The following is a 15,795-nucleotide window of genomic DNA, read 5'->3' as shown; positions in this document are numbered from 1 at the left end:
ACTCACTGCAGTACTGTGTCCTAAATGTTTAGCTTGCTAATAGCCAGCAGTAGACTATTTTGCTTATTAAGGGTTGACATTTCAACTTCATGCGTGTTTTGGTTTTCTGTGTATTCTCACTTCAGTGTAAGGCCCTATAATGTGTTTCAATTTCTTACTTTAGGGAATTTGTTACTAATTACTAAAATAAATGGTGTTTGTATAATATCTAATGCAAATTGGGGCCAGGAAAGGATAAATTTGACTCTTAGTAAAAGTCAGCTTGTATGATATACAACCCCTCTCACCACTGCCCAATAAAAAAAAAAATATAGCTAATTTTATAAGATGCATGTTTTGTGACACTAAAGTTTCATTTTAAGATGCAAAATGTTTGTATACAGAGGGCAGATAAAATAGCCTATTATGAGACCAAAAAAATGCATGTGAGAGTCTAGAACAATCATGCGTAGCTTCGGAAAGCTGGCCAGTAATACTTTCTTCTTAGATTACATATTTAAATACCCTCCTAGCTTAACCATTTGAAATGCTACTTCAACTGGACATCTACATTTACTTTCAGCTTCATATTATATTGACAAGAGACTGAAATTAGCCTAATATGTCCATGAATTTTTAACTTCATCACCAGTCATTAGCATAGAACAGTGGTTCTCAATCAGAGGTGTGTGTTCCCCTGGGGTACGCAGAGATCTTTCAGGGGGTACATCAACACAGCTCTAGACAGTTGACTAGTTTTACAACAGGCTACATAAAAAGCACTAGCAAAGTCAGTACAAACTAAAATTTCATACAGACAAAATGAGAAAGTAAGCAATTTTTCAGTATTAGTGTGCTGTGACACTTGGTATTTTCTTGTCTGATTTTGTAAGCAAGTAATTTTTAAGTGAGGTGAAACTTGGAGGGATGCAAGACTCCTGAAAGGGGTACAGTAGTCTGGAAAGGTTGAGAACCACTGGCATAGAATGATGCTCAGGCCCTAGTGTTCCATTCAGTTGCACCCTTGTAATGTCCTTAGCTACATGACATTAATTCCAAAATCATCACTTATTTTCCATTTCTATTCTGTGACCTGCCTGTGACATTCACCATGAAGGAGCAATTGTGTCAAAATTTAGTACATTTCATAGTCTCTCTTTCCTTGTTTGCATAGCACCTAGCAAAATGAAACCCTGATCTATGACTGGGGCCCCTGGTGCTACCACAAAACAAATAATAATTGCACTCTGTACAGATGGGGATACTTTGAGCTGCTCTCTGAAGACAGGAGTTGCCAAAATAGATGGTTTGGAACAATTTTTGTTGTCCTACAGATCTTGTAAAGGCAGGACTTACAGAAAGGGTGTTTTCCCCCAAGTTTATTCAAAAATATATTCAAAATATATAGATTTTAACAAAATTCCAGTGTACATTACCCTAAGAAAGTTACATAGAGAGGCAACCAATGTATACCCCAATGTATAAAATAATAGGTTTATACATCCAGGTTATATTACTTCAGAACAGTTAGTGAATATCTTAAAATAAACAGACAATTATTTATAAAAAATAATGCCCACATCATTTAATTTTTTCTTTGTATTTTTAAACCAGTAATATAAATTCAATACCAGAAAACATCTAGACAATATATTTATGGATACTAGTAATTTGATTATCTAGGCACTTGTAGCCAGGAACTTCTATCAGTTACTAGTGTAGGTATCTACCTGAGGAACTGGTATAAGATTGTGACTTTCAAATGATAAAGTATAATAAATTTAACTTATTTGCTTCTAGTAGTGCCCAGTGTGCTAGGCACTGTACAAATAGAAGGCGCGGTCCTTGACCCCAAAAACTTAAGCTCTGATACTGCATTGGGTAATGGGTCTAAATTAGCTGTGACCACTCAAAGAGTCACTGTGGATAGTTCTCTGAAAACATCCACTCAATGTGTGGCGGCAGTCAAAAAAGCAAATAGAATGTTGGGACTCACTAAGAAAGGGATAAGAAGACAGAAAATATATTGCCTCTGTATAAATCCATGGTACGCCCACACCTTGAATACTGCTTGCAGATGGGGTCACTCCATCTCAAAAAAGATATATTGGAAAAAGTTCAGAAAAGGGCAACAAAAATTATTAGGGGTATGGAACAGCTTCCATATGAGGAGAGATTAATAAGACTGGGACTTTTCAGCTTGGAAAAGAGATGACTAAGGAGGGATATGATTGAAGTCTATAAAATCATGACTAGCATGGAGAAAGTAAATAAGGAAGTGTTATTTACTCCTCATAACACACGAACTAGGGGTCACCAACTGAAATTATGAGGCAGCAGGTTTAAAACAGAAGGAAGTATTTTTTCACACAACACAAAGTCAGTCTATGGAACTCTTTGCCAGAGGATGTTGTGAAGGCCAAGACTATAACAGGGTTCAAAAAAAGAACTAGATAAGTTCATGGAGGATAGATCCATCAATGGCAATTAGCCAGGATGGGCAGGGATGGTGTCCCTAGCCTCTGTTTCCCAGAAGCTGAGAATGGGCGACAGTGGATGGATCACTGGATGATTACCTGTTCTGTTCATTCCTTCTGGGGCACCTGGCATTGGCCATTGTCGGAAGACAGGATACTGGGCTAGATGGACCTTTGGTCTCACCCAGTATGGCTACTCTGATGTTCTTAATGTGTGGATTGACTGCTGTGCCTGAACTGACACCCACTGAAATCTGCTACCAATGCAAGAATGAGGCCTTGCACAATAAAAAGACCAAAGCAAACATACACAACACCCTAGGCAGCTGAAAGGTAGTGGACTGGAGCAGATCATGCAAGTTGACAGTTGGCCTTGCCACACTTTGGTAAGGCAGTATTTGCACAAGGGCAATTTTTTTTTTTTTTTTTAAAAGATAGTCTACCACAGTTCCTCCTACCATTGTCAGTTGGCTAGTTTCTTGTAGAAGTCTTCATAGAAGTAGGTTCTCAGGAGGGACTTGAATGTGGAGACCTTATTGTACATCTAAGAAAATTACACCTTTCCATAATTCCAAAAGGAAGAATCACATACAAGGCCCAATCCTGCATTCCTTGCTTGCTCAAATTGTAATGGGAATTTTCCTCAAGTATAGATTAGAAGCATCAGGCCCAGAAATAGCAGTTACGCACAGCAGAAAGTTGAGCTATATGGTTCGAAGGTCCTTTTTTCCCCTATTATAAAGTTTTATTTCCTTATGCTGGATTAAAGGACTCTGTTACAAGGTAAAGAAAAAAGGAGTAAGAATGTCACTCATGTTCTTGAGGAGGTTTCCTCTTGAAAATAAATAGGAGTAGCATCCATGCTTTCTATTATAATTTCTAGCTTTTTTCCTCTTCAAAGTGATCACAAACACTGGGCCTAATTCTGAAGCTCTTGATCAAGTGAGCAGGCACACTGAAATCAGCTACTTCACTAGGACTACTCAGGTGAGTAAAGGCTTCAAGATCCAGCCCTTTAACTAATTAATCTTTAGCTGATTGTTTTAATCATTGCCTCAGGCCCTTTACAAATCCAAACTCAAGAGTTCCATAAAAAATTAAATAGGTTTTAAATTAAAATACTGAATTATATCAAAATCCAAAATATACATTTACAACAAAAGCTACAGTATGAATCAAATAACCATATTAATAGCACTTATATAGCATTTTACAAACATTAGTTAACACTCAAACAGCTTAGTGAGGTATTAACCCTATTTTGCAAATGAGAAAATTGAGGCACAGAGAGATTAAATGACTCTCAAGGCTACAGAGGGAGTCAGTGTACACCATCTCTCAGTGTAGCTGTTTGATACTACATATTCATATATGTACAGTTCCAGAGTGTTCCATCATTGAGATGTAAAATTGTCCAAACAAACATCAGTTTTCAATGCAATGCAGCTGGAGATGGAAACATACGGAATTCAGCAGAGAACTTTCCTTAAAAACAAAAACCCACCACATCATCTAGGATATGGAGTGCAATCGAGAATATGGAATAAGATTATATGAAACTAGGTACATTTTTAGTTACTTTGTTTTGAAAGAGTGAAAAGTAGTTCCCATTGATCACTCTGTGAATACTAGATGCAATGGATATTACAAAGTACTGCCAACTAGTATGTAATGAATGCCTGCTGTAGAGTGTGCAGGATCCTAATTTGTCATAAAAGAAATATACTGTACACAAATGCTTTATGAAGTGCAGTGCAAAACAGAGCTTGCCCTAAGCCAATTCAGGCAATTGTCTCAGTTTGCCAATTTGTAATTTTTTTTCAGCACAGTAAGGCAAGGAGAAAGAGGACAATGCTAATTTTTCTGATCATACACCTCTACCCCGATATAACCCGACCCGATATAACACGAATTCGGATATAACGCGGTAAAGCAGCGCTCCAGGGAGGCTGGGCTGCGCACTCCGGCGGATCAAAGCAAGTTCAATATAACGCGGTTTCACCTAGAACACGGTAAGATTTTTTGGCTCCCGAGGACAGCGTTATATCGGGCTAGAGGTGTAAAACTTGCATTCTGCTTTAATCCACACCGTAGCAGACATTCTCTTGGAATCACCTGATATGTGGCTATTCTTTTTCTCTAAAGAGAGTTAACATGTCTGTTGAAAATATACTACTTAACCTTACATGAAGTGTGTGGTTTAGCTTTTACCATTTTGCTACCAGAAAAAGATTCCCAATTTCTTCTTCCAAGATGCCACTGCTGATAATTCAGTCATGTTTGAGATTCAAAGAGTTCAGAGCTGTTTAACTTTTCTTCTTCATATAGTAAAATATTTTCCATAAGCTTCTTTTTTTTATCATTGATCTTTATTTCCCAAGAGGTTTCTTTGGCTAATCCTGCAGGGGGGAAAAAGGCCCAAATATTTAGCAAAAATTCACCTGTGGCTAACACACTGATATTACATATAATTTGGGAGAGGCGAAACAATTCTATATCATTTAAATTTGACTTCTAACAAGAAATTAAATTGAAAAACTAGATAATTTTAATTGCCCCTATAAATTAATTGGTAACATAATAACCAAGGAGACAAAATATGCTCAAATGTATAAAAGGAAGGTTTTTCAAAGACTGCAGGAGTGATCTATCAGTCTGTCTGGGCATTTATATTTTGCCTATCACCATGGTAGCTGAGCACCTTATATAAATATTGTGGTCATGGTAACAGGATTGGGGACATTGTGTCATGATAATTTAATGGTCACATATTGAATGATCTTAACTCAGCCTCTCACTCCCAAAAAATACCTAGATTTACCTTGTGAAGAACATGAAAGGTCAAGGTTTGCATTGGTTGAAGAAACCATTCTTTCTGCAGGAGATACCATTTCCAAAGTCTTTTTATTTTCACTGGATGCCACATTTTTTTCTTGGAAGCCACCAGTACATATTTCAGCATTTCTCCCAGAATGAGAGGATGTGGCATTTTCTGGATCAGTACAGCCACTGCTAGGTGGGCCATATGCAGAACCCTCCTCAGGATCCCATACAAAACTACTCGATTCATCCGATTCACAAGGGACCCGTGACACCTGTCCATTGTACATTTCAGGTGGCATGACTCTTAGTAAAGGTGGGGATGAATTTGCACACTTCAGGGACCTTGCTGTTGCACTGTCCTCATTGCTATCACCTGAAGAACTATAATTGTGACTAGCTGTCTCGTCATCTGTTTCTTCTGGGGTATTAATGGAGAATCCAGAAAAAGTGCTGCCTTCAAGAAGGCTGTGATCTCTTATTTTATGTTCAGCCATTTTCATCATTTCATGCACCTGTTCAGAACAACAACATTTGGTAAGCAGTTAATCAGTGCCCACGTCCTTCTCCTTGGTGGACATTAAAAAAATAACAAAATCACATTTGGGTGCTGTGGCTTAGACCTTGGTATCTAAGACTAGTAAGGCATACAACACTTACCTCTGCTAGGTCAGGATTCTTTTTCCGCAGACAAAGGCAGATGGCAGTGGCAAAGAGAACAGCAATTTCTGATGGCAAGTGTCCCACCTTCCTGTCTAGATATTTACAGCATATTTCCTTGGCAGCAAGATTTTCAAAGATTTTGTGCTTGGAGCATGAACTTGCTTTTGCTGTTTGGATTTCATCAGCAATTACATCTTTCTGTTCAAGAGGAAGAGATACACTGGTGAAGATGAAAATGATTTGTCAAAGAAAATTATTAATTCCTATCCAACCCTTTAAGAACTTAAGACACTCCCCGAGTACTTGCCATACCCTGTGTATGCATACTAGTGCTCTCTAGTGACTGGCTTACAAAAGATAAAAAGCTGGAGGAAATTCTCCTTTAGCTCGAATGGTAGAAATCTGTGTTTTAACAGCGGAGAGTCTGATACTCTGTGCTTCATGAGGTCTGTATGCATGCGGGCAATGCTTCATTACACCAGGCTCCAGCAGTTCCAGGCAGGCCTCTCAATATTATCAGGCCAGTGATTAAAAAAAATCAAAAAAAAAAATCAGTGCAATGTACAGCATCCTAAGTGTGTTAATTACCTTTTCTAAACATCTATCAACAAATCAGAAACCTCTTGTCCCTGCTAATGATCTTATCACTGAGATTTGTCATCTTCCTCATTTTTGGAATCCATTAGAAAGTTGCTGAAGCATTTAGCAAGGATTGAATGACAAGGCGAGGGTTCACTTCCTTCCCCTCTTACTCAATGTTTCAGGGGCATGACAGCACAAAAGGAAAGTACCACATGTGCAAGGGAATAAACAGGGTCTGTTTTTATTCACACAAAAAGTATTCATTTTGTCACAATTAGGTGAACCTGGCCCAAATTTATTTTGAGTTTGTTAAAGTAATTTCCACTACTCCAAGTACATATTCAGTGATGTGTCTGTGTACAAAATACTGGTGAGTACACCTAGCCATAAATACAGTACATTAGCCCATTATGATTCACCTTCTATTTACGTTTCACTATTCAGTGCACACCTTCCTGATTCAAGAATATGAATAGTCACAATTTCAAAACAGAGCTGCTGCCTCTAAATACGTGGGCTTCTACAAACTAGTGATGTTGAAACAGCTCATACACAATCAGGAGCAATATTAAAACTGGAGCATTCATTCTGCTCTCATTGAGGTCAGTTGGAGTTTTGCCACTGACTTCAATGGAACCAAGGTTTGGCCTCTACACAACTCTTTAGGAGTTATAAATTTGACAGTATTACTCCTGCAGGAATTCTGCGCTAAAAAATTAAAAATTCTGCCCACAATATTTTAAAATTCTTCATATTTTGTCAAAACAACACAATATAACCACTCCGGTCTCAATTATTTTGGTAATTTATTTCAAAATACCCGTCAACAAGTATGTCAACAATACACACAACAACAAAAAAGATTCCCCTGGAGTACAGAGTTAAAGAAACCGCTATGACAACCCAGTTCCAGCTGTGGGGTGCTAGAGAGGCTGCGTGGGGCCCCCAGAGCCCAGACATCCACATTCCTCTCGCCCCAGAGCCCAGGTGGGGGCACCCCCAGTTCAGACACCCACACCCTTTTCCCCCAGAGCCCAGACACTAGCACTCCCCTCCTCCTAGCCCAGCCATGGGGCACCCCCCCCCCAACCCAGACACCAGCACACCCCTCACCACGGAGCCCAGCTGCGGGGCACCTACGGAGCCCAGATACCCTCACCCTTCTACCCCCAGAGCCCAGATATCTACACACCCCTTCCCCCAGACCCTAACTATGGGGCACCCCAAGAGCCCAGACACCCGCACCCCCTCCCCAAAGAGCCCAGCTGCAGGGCAGCCCCCACCCAGATACCCCGAGCCTTTACAGACACCCCCCCCCCCAGCTTCTTTACTATCCTGCCAGGGGACATGGTGTGGTGCGGCCCTGCCCTTCCTCACCCTTTGCCAGAGGTGGGTCTCCTGGGATCTCTCCCATCCCCAGGATAATGAGATCAAGCTGGGCACCCAAAGCATGCAGAGTCTCCATCCCCGCCAGGCTGGGTGCTTTGCTCACTGCGAGTTGGGCTCTGCAGAGTCCATCAGCCCCTAGTGGCGGCCAGAAGCTCTGCAGCCCCAATTCTGTTGGAAAAAAATTGGAATTCGGCGCAAATTCTGCATTGTGCAGAATTTCCCCAGGAGTACAGTATGCAACAACTCTGTATTTGGTTTTGCACTCAAACTAATTTCATTACAGTAGCACTGTTTGCAAGGGTTACACTAGGCCAGTGTTGTTTATTTTGCTTCTCCCTTACCAGATAAATAGGGGTTCTTCCTTCATCCATTGCCTTAGTGCCCGTCAGCATCTCTGCTAAAACCTAGACAACATTTTTATAGGTAAGACAATTTATTTAGATGGCTTCTTCTAAAAAATTGCACATTTTAACAAAAGGAATATTTACCCATTAGAGCATTTTAAGCTATTTTCCCTACATTCTTAGACAAGATGGGCACAAACCAACACTCCAGATCTGAATAACCTTTGAGAGAGTTTGGAACCAGGTACAGATCCAAATCCAAATTTTGTGGCTTGGCCCTATCTTTATATATTACACTGTAGGGACTGTAGAAGGTTATTCTGTTCTATAGGGTTCACTAAATAGATGTAACAATAACCTATATAAAAATGAAAATTTAAAGTACAACTTGAATTTTAAAAAATGATGTTGTAGGCCATCATATTTATTCTTTCTCAATGGCTTCTATACCACGTTTGCCAAGTTTTCAAATCAAAAGATGATTTTTCCAAAGTCCAATACTGCAAATTGAACAAGGGAATGGAGAACCAAGTTATGCTCTTTCTGCTTCTTCCACCATAACCAGTAATAAAGATTTTGCAGCTACAATGTAGTGATAATTTTGTAGATGTTGCATAAAGCAGAGTATAATCCATCTCATTCTAACCCACACTGTATTGGATTTGGAGGATGAACAGGATTAAAAACATGTCTGCAACATTCAGCGAAGTCAGCACATCTGACTTGAACACACAGACAAAACTGGTATCTTTACTGAATAAGGTGGTAACATGTTCACATATCCATTTTTCTGACTACGAGCACCCAACAATACTACATGGTACTGAATTGATCATAACCACACTTTTGAGATTATATGTCATACTCTGACCTTGAATATGTGTGGATGGCTCTCTAACAAGATACAAGGCACTACCTAAACCTATATTCATCATAGATTACTTCAACACAGTTTCCTCCTCTCCTTTCACATGTGTTGATATGAAGGAGTATCAATTGGTTTCTTGGGAGACAAAGTAGGAAGAACACCTTTGGGAAGATCAGGGATCCAGACCCAGGATCACAGGACTTGGGTACACCACAAGCTGGGAAGTTTTTTTCTGATGATGTTAAACTCCTTTTGTTCCTATTTATAAACACTAAATTCTGCAGAAAAGATCTTGTAGACTGCAACTTGGTTTTTCCCTGATAGCCATTCCATCGAATTATGTTATCCAAATGGGAGTCGCATGTATACGTTTCAGGGGAGAATTCGGATTTCTTGCATTGGTTATTATTGAATGGATATTACATGTCCAGCTGATCTGAGTGTCTTATGTTAGAAAAACTTGATCAGATATATGAGAAAAAACTATGTGCACAGAATATAACTCGATATCTGCAAACTGTAATAGCAAAACTTAAAAAAAAAAAAAAAAAAAAAAAGACAAACTTACTATTCCACAACCAAAGATGTCAATTTTTTGTGTTAGCTGTCCATGCCTGACAAAATCTTCTGGCAGGTAAGTGAGGGAAGCTTGTAAAACTTTGGTTTTCATCATAGCATAGTCTGATTTTTTTTCCACAGAATACAGTCGGAGACCTGAATGTCCAAGTTTTGGTGTGAAGTTTTCATCCAGCAAAACATTGGAGCTGCATAAAGTAAGGCAAATACCAATAGTGATCAATCCATTCACACCTGAATGCAGAGTCTTATGGTAATATGTGATTTTAGAAAGTACATTTAAGAGCTTCTTTATGCAAATTCTCTTTTAGATTCCAGTCTTGTACGTTGAAAGGTTAGTGAATTGAGATATAAATCAAGCTTTAGTAAAGCTATCATAGACCAGAATGTTTTTTTTTAATAAAGTCAGACAATAGCAGTGTTTTCCTCCCATCTAATCTAATTCTACATTGTTTTGTTGTATACATTTTATTGTTTGTTAGCAAATATATAGGGTCATACTCATTCCTGGTCTAAGTTCCTCGAAAACCATGGGTCATCAGGGATTAATTTGGCCCATTTGATTTTTAGTTAAACAGTTTTACGGACTATAGGGAACTCCTCCATTGAAGAGGTCTGAAATTGTTCCCCCCCCCCCCCCGTTCTCTGGAAAGATCACAGTTTGTCAGGCAAATCCTGAGTTCCTTTCTCAGCATTTACTCAGTCCAAATTCTGCGACCACAATGGACTCCAAATGACCTCAAAATGAGTTTTGCCTCATCAGAACTGAGTAAGGAACACAGGACATGGCCCCATGATATAAAACAAAGCAAAAAGACCAGCATTTCTGTAATTTAAAACCTTTCTGCCATCACAAAGAACAGGAGCACTCTGCTTTCCAGCTGCATGTGAATATAAAAAGCTTTGCCTGACAAAATTGGAAATGCATTTTTTCTGATTATTACAGGAAAAGCATATATTAGTCACAGGTTATACCATGAAAGGCCGCATGCTGTAGGGCACAAGCAAATGCACATTTTGACCTAATAGATAATAGATTCTATGGCCAGAAGGGACCCTTGTGATCAAGCCTGACCTCCTGGATAACACAGGCTGATGGACTTCCCTGAATTAATTCCTGTTTGTACTAAAGCATATCTTAGAAAAACATCCAATCTTAATTTAAAGATTGCCTGTGATGAGAATCAACACAACCCTTGGTAAGCGTTTACCCTCACTGTTAAAAATGTGCACTCTATTTTCAGTGTGAATTTGTCTAGCTTCAACTTCCAGCCATTGAATCTCATTATATCGTTGTCTGCTAGATTGAAGAGCCCATTATCAAATTTCTGTCCCCTAAGTAGGTACTTATAGACTGATCTAGTCACTCCTTAGGTCTTTTTCACCTGGAATTCTAGGATTCCATTAACACCAGTGGGAGAAGAACATTGGAGAGTGGAGTTAAATAGATGGTTGAGCACAATGAGGAGCTTATGGTAATCTGAGGAAAAATCAGCTGTCTTTGAACTTGCATTCCTAAACTCTGATCAAACTTGGAAACACAAAGGTTAAAAAGAACTAACAGAATGTGTATTTTAAGGCAAAGCTGTAAACATTATTTTGTATAAGAGTAAGGCCGGGTCTATGCACAAATTTAATATTAGATAGGGGTAAGGTTTTTTTGTTTTTATTTTTAAATCAAAATAGCCAAATCAGTATAACCCTTCTATGGTTACAGTTACAGCAGTAACAAAGTACTGATACAACTTATTCCCCTTCCCATATGGGAGTAGCTGTACCAGTATAAACACCTTCATAGTGATATAACTGCATGCACACTAGAGGGGTGGACTGTGGTACCACTTTAACTCTATAGATATAGTTAAGGTGGTACAACTTTCATGTACAGAACAGCCCTAAGACTTTTTCAGGGAACAAACAACTCTCCAATACTGGAATATTATGGGGAATATTTGAAATTTTACATATGGGGGAAAATGGAAGGGAATGTGCTAAAAAAAACACTTCAGAAGAATATACTTTTAACACATTCAAAAAAAAAGAAGAAGAAGAGATAAACGAAATGTGGAGGGGAGACATCCAAAAGAGCAAGAGATAACAGGAAGCAGATGTGTATGGGGAATGATTCCTAGCTCATATGCAGACTGGAAGACTTTCAGACATTTGTGTTTTTTGAAATTCTGGAAACAACAGTTGAATGACAGAGAGTTGCAGATGTGTCGATAAGCCAGCAACCCTACCTCTTGACATTCCCATGCAGAATCCCGAAGTTATGGAGATACTGAATGGCTCGGATAAGTCCTATAGAAATTGTGATGCGTTTCTCCCATGTTAATGGCATGGAACCAACCTGGAAGAAAAAGAGGAAGAGGGTTGGTATGTTTTTCTTTTTATGGAAGGAAGCATAAAACAGTGTTAGTTTTACAAGCAAGAGACCTTCTCCTTCCCTCACTGTAGGCATTGGCAAAACACTCACTAACCTAACTGGAAGCAAGATGGAGTAAACAAATCTCATGCTTCAGGGCAGAAACCAATTATGCGGGGGTCAGGAAGGAATCCTTCCGCCCTCCACATACAGCACTGCACCCTCGGTGTGATGCATTACATGATGATGGTACGGGTGAGGCAGAGATCACTTTCCTCTGGAACACAAGGTATTGGCCACTGCTGGAGGCAGGACACTCATCCAATCTGGTTCAGTAAATCCTATGTTCCTATTGAAGAATTCACAAGTGTCCTTTCCATTGCCCTGCTAGTTCCCCTGCACAGTGCTCGAACAATGAATTTGAGCATCTCATAAGCTGTTCCCCCTAAAGCAGCTGACGTCATACTGTATTTCAACACAGGACTCTGACACAATCGAACACTGTACAGTAACTCCTCACTTACCGTCCTCCCGCTTAACGTTGTTTCGAAGTTACGTCGCTGCTCCATTAGGGAACATACTCGTTTAAAGTTGTGCAGTGCTCCCTTATAACATCGTTTGGCTGACTTTACAAGGGAGCATTGCACAAATTCCTCTTCTCTGCCTCCTCCCCCTCCTTCCCTCCCTCCCAGGGCTTCCCCCGCTGCCAAACAGCTGTTTGGCGGTGCTTAGGACTTTCTGGGAGGGAGGGAGGAAGTGGGGAAGCTGCCCCCTCCCACCCCCGCCCCCAGCAGGCAGGGCCACCCGGAATGCAGAGGCCTTAGGGGCTGCAGGGCCTTGGGCTAAGGTGGCCCTGGTCTGCAGTTCTAAAGCCCCTTTCGGAATGCGGCTCTGCGAGCACGGGCCGGAGGACTCAGGAGGAAAAGGGGCAGCCGCGCAGCCAGCGGCCGGAGAGAAGCGGCACTTTCCCCTTCAAAGCCAGCTAGAGAGAAGCGGCGCTTCTGTATAGTTGCACATTTTATAGCTTCCTTTTCCTTAAGGCAGAAGCTGCATGGCAGAAACTCTCAGTACAGATGGCCTGCCTTGTGGCAGAAAACAGATTTATTTGTATGTAAAAAGACTTGCAGCCTTTCCAATACTTGTGACTGATGTATGTTATATATGGAGATATACCTATCCCATAGAACTGGAAGGGACCCTGAAAGGTCATTGAGTCCAGCCCCCTGCCTTCACTAGCAGGACCAAGTACTGATTTTGCCTCAAATCCCTAAGTGGTCCCCTCAAGGATTGAGCTCACAACCCTGGATTTAGTAAGCCAATGCTCAAACCACTGAGCTATCCCTCACCCCATGTTCATGCTCCTTTTTTCTGCTGCTAATAAGTCACATGGTGGGGGAGAAAAGGCAAGAAGAGAAGCTACCCTTCCTGTGGGAAAAGTAAAGAAGAGAGACTCTCCATCTGAGTACTGGCAAGGATGTGTTGAATTCTCCTAGAAAATGTGAATATAGATCTTTCCCAAATTGCAGGAATACTACATAAAACCCAAAGAACATAGTAAAATTTTTCAAAGAGATACAAATGCTTTTCATACAGTACTTTGATAGGACCCAAATCCTCTGCTTACCTGACACTGTAGTCTGTTTTCAAGTGATCCATTATCCATGTAGGGGTATATCAGACAGTGATATCCACTTTCTAGTGAGAAACCCACTAGTTGTAAAATGTTAATGTGACAACACCTGAAGCCAAATATCAACAAATATTAGCAAGTAAAATGAGAATAAACAGAAACAATTTAAAATTCCAGTGCTGGATCAAACTGACAACATACAGACTAGACTGTGTACTGACTCCTCTCCTTGGGAGCACAGCAGAATCACAATTGTTGTACATCATTGATTATGAGGCGTGCACAAAGCTAACAATACAGCAGAGAGGAAGTGGGGCTATAGTGCCATCCCCTTCCACACTAAGTAGAGGGGATGCTCTGCTGCAGAAAGGAGCTGCCCTGGACCTGCTTAAGGAATGGCGCTGTGGCTCCACTCCCCCAGCAAGTAGGTGAACTTTGGAGGCAATGGAGGCATGCTGCTTCCCAGAGCTCCTGCTGGGTCAGTACAGATCCACACCATCCTCAGTACAGTGCGGTGTCTACAGGGCAAAATTTAGCCCTTAACACAGATCAGATTATTTCTTGTTATTTTGTAAAAGATCTATTAATCCCCAGACAGACTGTGATCAGAACCAATTTCCAAATAGCTACTTACCGAAAGCAAATCTGTACTTCTGTATGAAAGAATCTTTGTGTTGAATTCTGGCTTGTACATTCCAGCTGTGAAAAACACCACAAAAAAGCACTAAAATCAACTGTCATAAGCACGGACTTCATTTAAACTAGAACCAAAACATTTTTTATATGTAGAATAGCAAATAAATAACTAAAGGCTTTATCCTGCTAACAATTATGCATGCAGGTAACTACTCACATTAGTAGTCCAATTGAAGTCAATAGGACTACTCATGTGGGTAAAAGGTCTCATGCATAAATGTTTGTGGGATCTTGCTTTAAACTAGACATCATTTACCCTCCTAAAAATACCATAGTGCAGCATTTCTGATTACCAGTCTGTGGTGTATTAAATGATAACTGTTAATGTTTAGGAGACGTTAACAAATGATTCCCCTTCAAACATAAATGAAGAAAGGGAGGAAGGATGGTACTTGCCTCTTTGAGCCTTTTAATGATGTATACTGCATTGTGTCTCTGACCTTTGTAGACCTCAGCAAAAATACCTTCATTAATTCGGTTCTCCTCACTGAAACCATTGGTAGCATTTATCACTTCCCCCGGGGTCCACAAAAGGCACCCACTAGGGAGATCAGCAATCGTTTCCTGCCGAGGACTGGAAGAACCACAGGGCTAGAAATAACAAAAAAACAAGTTTATCTTCCTGGAACAATGGATTTCTCTCTCTGCTAGGGACTTTAAGGGCCTTTTAAACACAGCCAAGTCATAGGACCCAGTTACAACACAGTTGTCCCCTAACCTGATTACAACACAGGTCCAAGGCCAATTAGTAGTGTGGATAGGCTCTGAAAAAACTAGTCCTGTATTTCTAACATAGGCAAAACTCCCTTTGTCTTCTAGGACTCCAGGATGTGAGTCCTATATGGATATCCCCTGAAGTTAGAAAATCCACATGCAGGATTCCTTTCAGCCCTGTCTGTGATGTGTTGACATCCCTACTGAGTTCATTTTCTACTCCACAATTTCTTTTCCATGATAGCAAAATAAACCAGGGTTGTGTGAAATTGTGACTGCTTTTCTACATGATCAATCCCTATGTTTTTCACAATTCAGTTTTGGTAGTTTTGCTGTCGTGAGAAATTTTGCACAATGGGGGATTTTGCATTGAACACAGTTGAAAATGTGAATTTTGTTGTAGGCACAGACTTTGCTTGTAAAAGAGGTTTAGTTTGGATTGAAATGTTGCCCATTTTGGGGAGAAATTTCACTCCTTTGCCTCAAAAATGGGTCCTTCACTGAAAAATATCCTATTTCCAAGTGAAACATTCTTAAACCTGTTGTGACTTTTTTGTGAAAGGGCAGTTTTAGAGTTTACAAAGATATGTAAATAAGCTCAGCTATGGAGTGTTTTCAGTTACATTGCTAAAGTTTCACACAGCTATAAAATAAACATTTTAACCATCTACTTTGTCTTGTTCTCAATAAAT

At 40.1% G+C, this 15,795-nt stretch overlaps 1 protein-coding gene across 1 annotated transcript in view; it reads right to left on the bottom strand.

The window, feature by feature from the left end:
- Window positions 1-4,456: 4,456 nt before the first annotated feature.
- IRAK2 (interleukin 1 receptor associated kinase 2) overlaps window positions 4,457-15,795 on the bottom strand; it is a 32,810-nt gene continuing 21,471 nt past the window's right edge. The window contains exons 5-13 of the mRNA XM_024207546.2: window positions 14,786-14,980; window positions 14,328-14,392; window positions 13,688-13,802; window positions 11,939-12,048; window positions 9,691-9,886; window positions 8,252-8,314; window positions 5,937-6,137; window positions 5,278-5,791; window positions 4,457-4,855 (exon numbers count right to left, since the gene is read on the bottom strand). Coding sequence (XP_024063314.1) covers window positions 4,731-4,855; window positions 5,278-5,791; window positions 5,937-6,137; window positions 8,252-8,314; window positions 9,691-9,886; window positions 11,939-12,048; window positions 13,688-13,802; window positions 14,328-14,392; window positions 14,786-14,980 — 1,584 coding nt within the window. The 3' untranslated portion in view covers window positions 4,457-4,730. The remainder of the gene's footprint in view (window positions 4,856-5,277; window positions 5,792-5,936; window positions 6,138-8,251; window positions 8,315-9,690; window positions 9,887-11,938; window positions 12,049-13,687; window positions 13,803-14,327; window positions 14,393-14,785; window positions 14,981-15,795) is intronic.

The sequence above is a fragment of the Terrapene carolina genome, unplaced genomic scaffold (genome assembly GCF_002925995.2).
Source record: "Terrapene carolina triunguis isolate 2854851 unplaced genomic scaffold, T_m_triunguis-2.0 Scaffold89, whole genome shotgun sequence".
Taxonomy (NCBI): domain Eukaryota; kingdom Metazoa; phylum Chordata; order Testudines; family Emydidae; genus Terrapene; species Terrapene triunguis.
The sequence above is the reverse complement of the archived record's forward strand: the minus strand, read 5'-3'. Positions and strand labels throughout refer to the sequence as shown.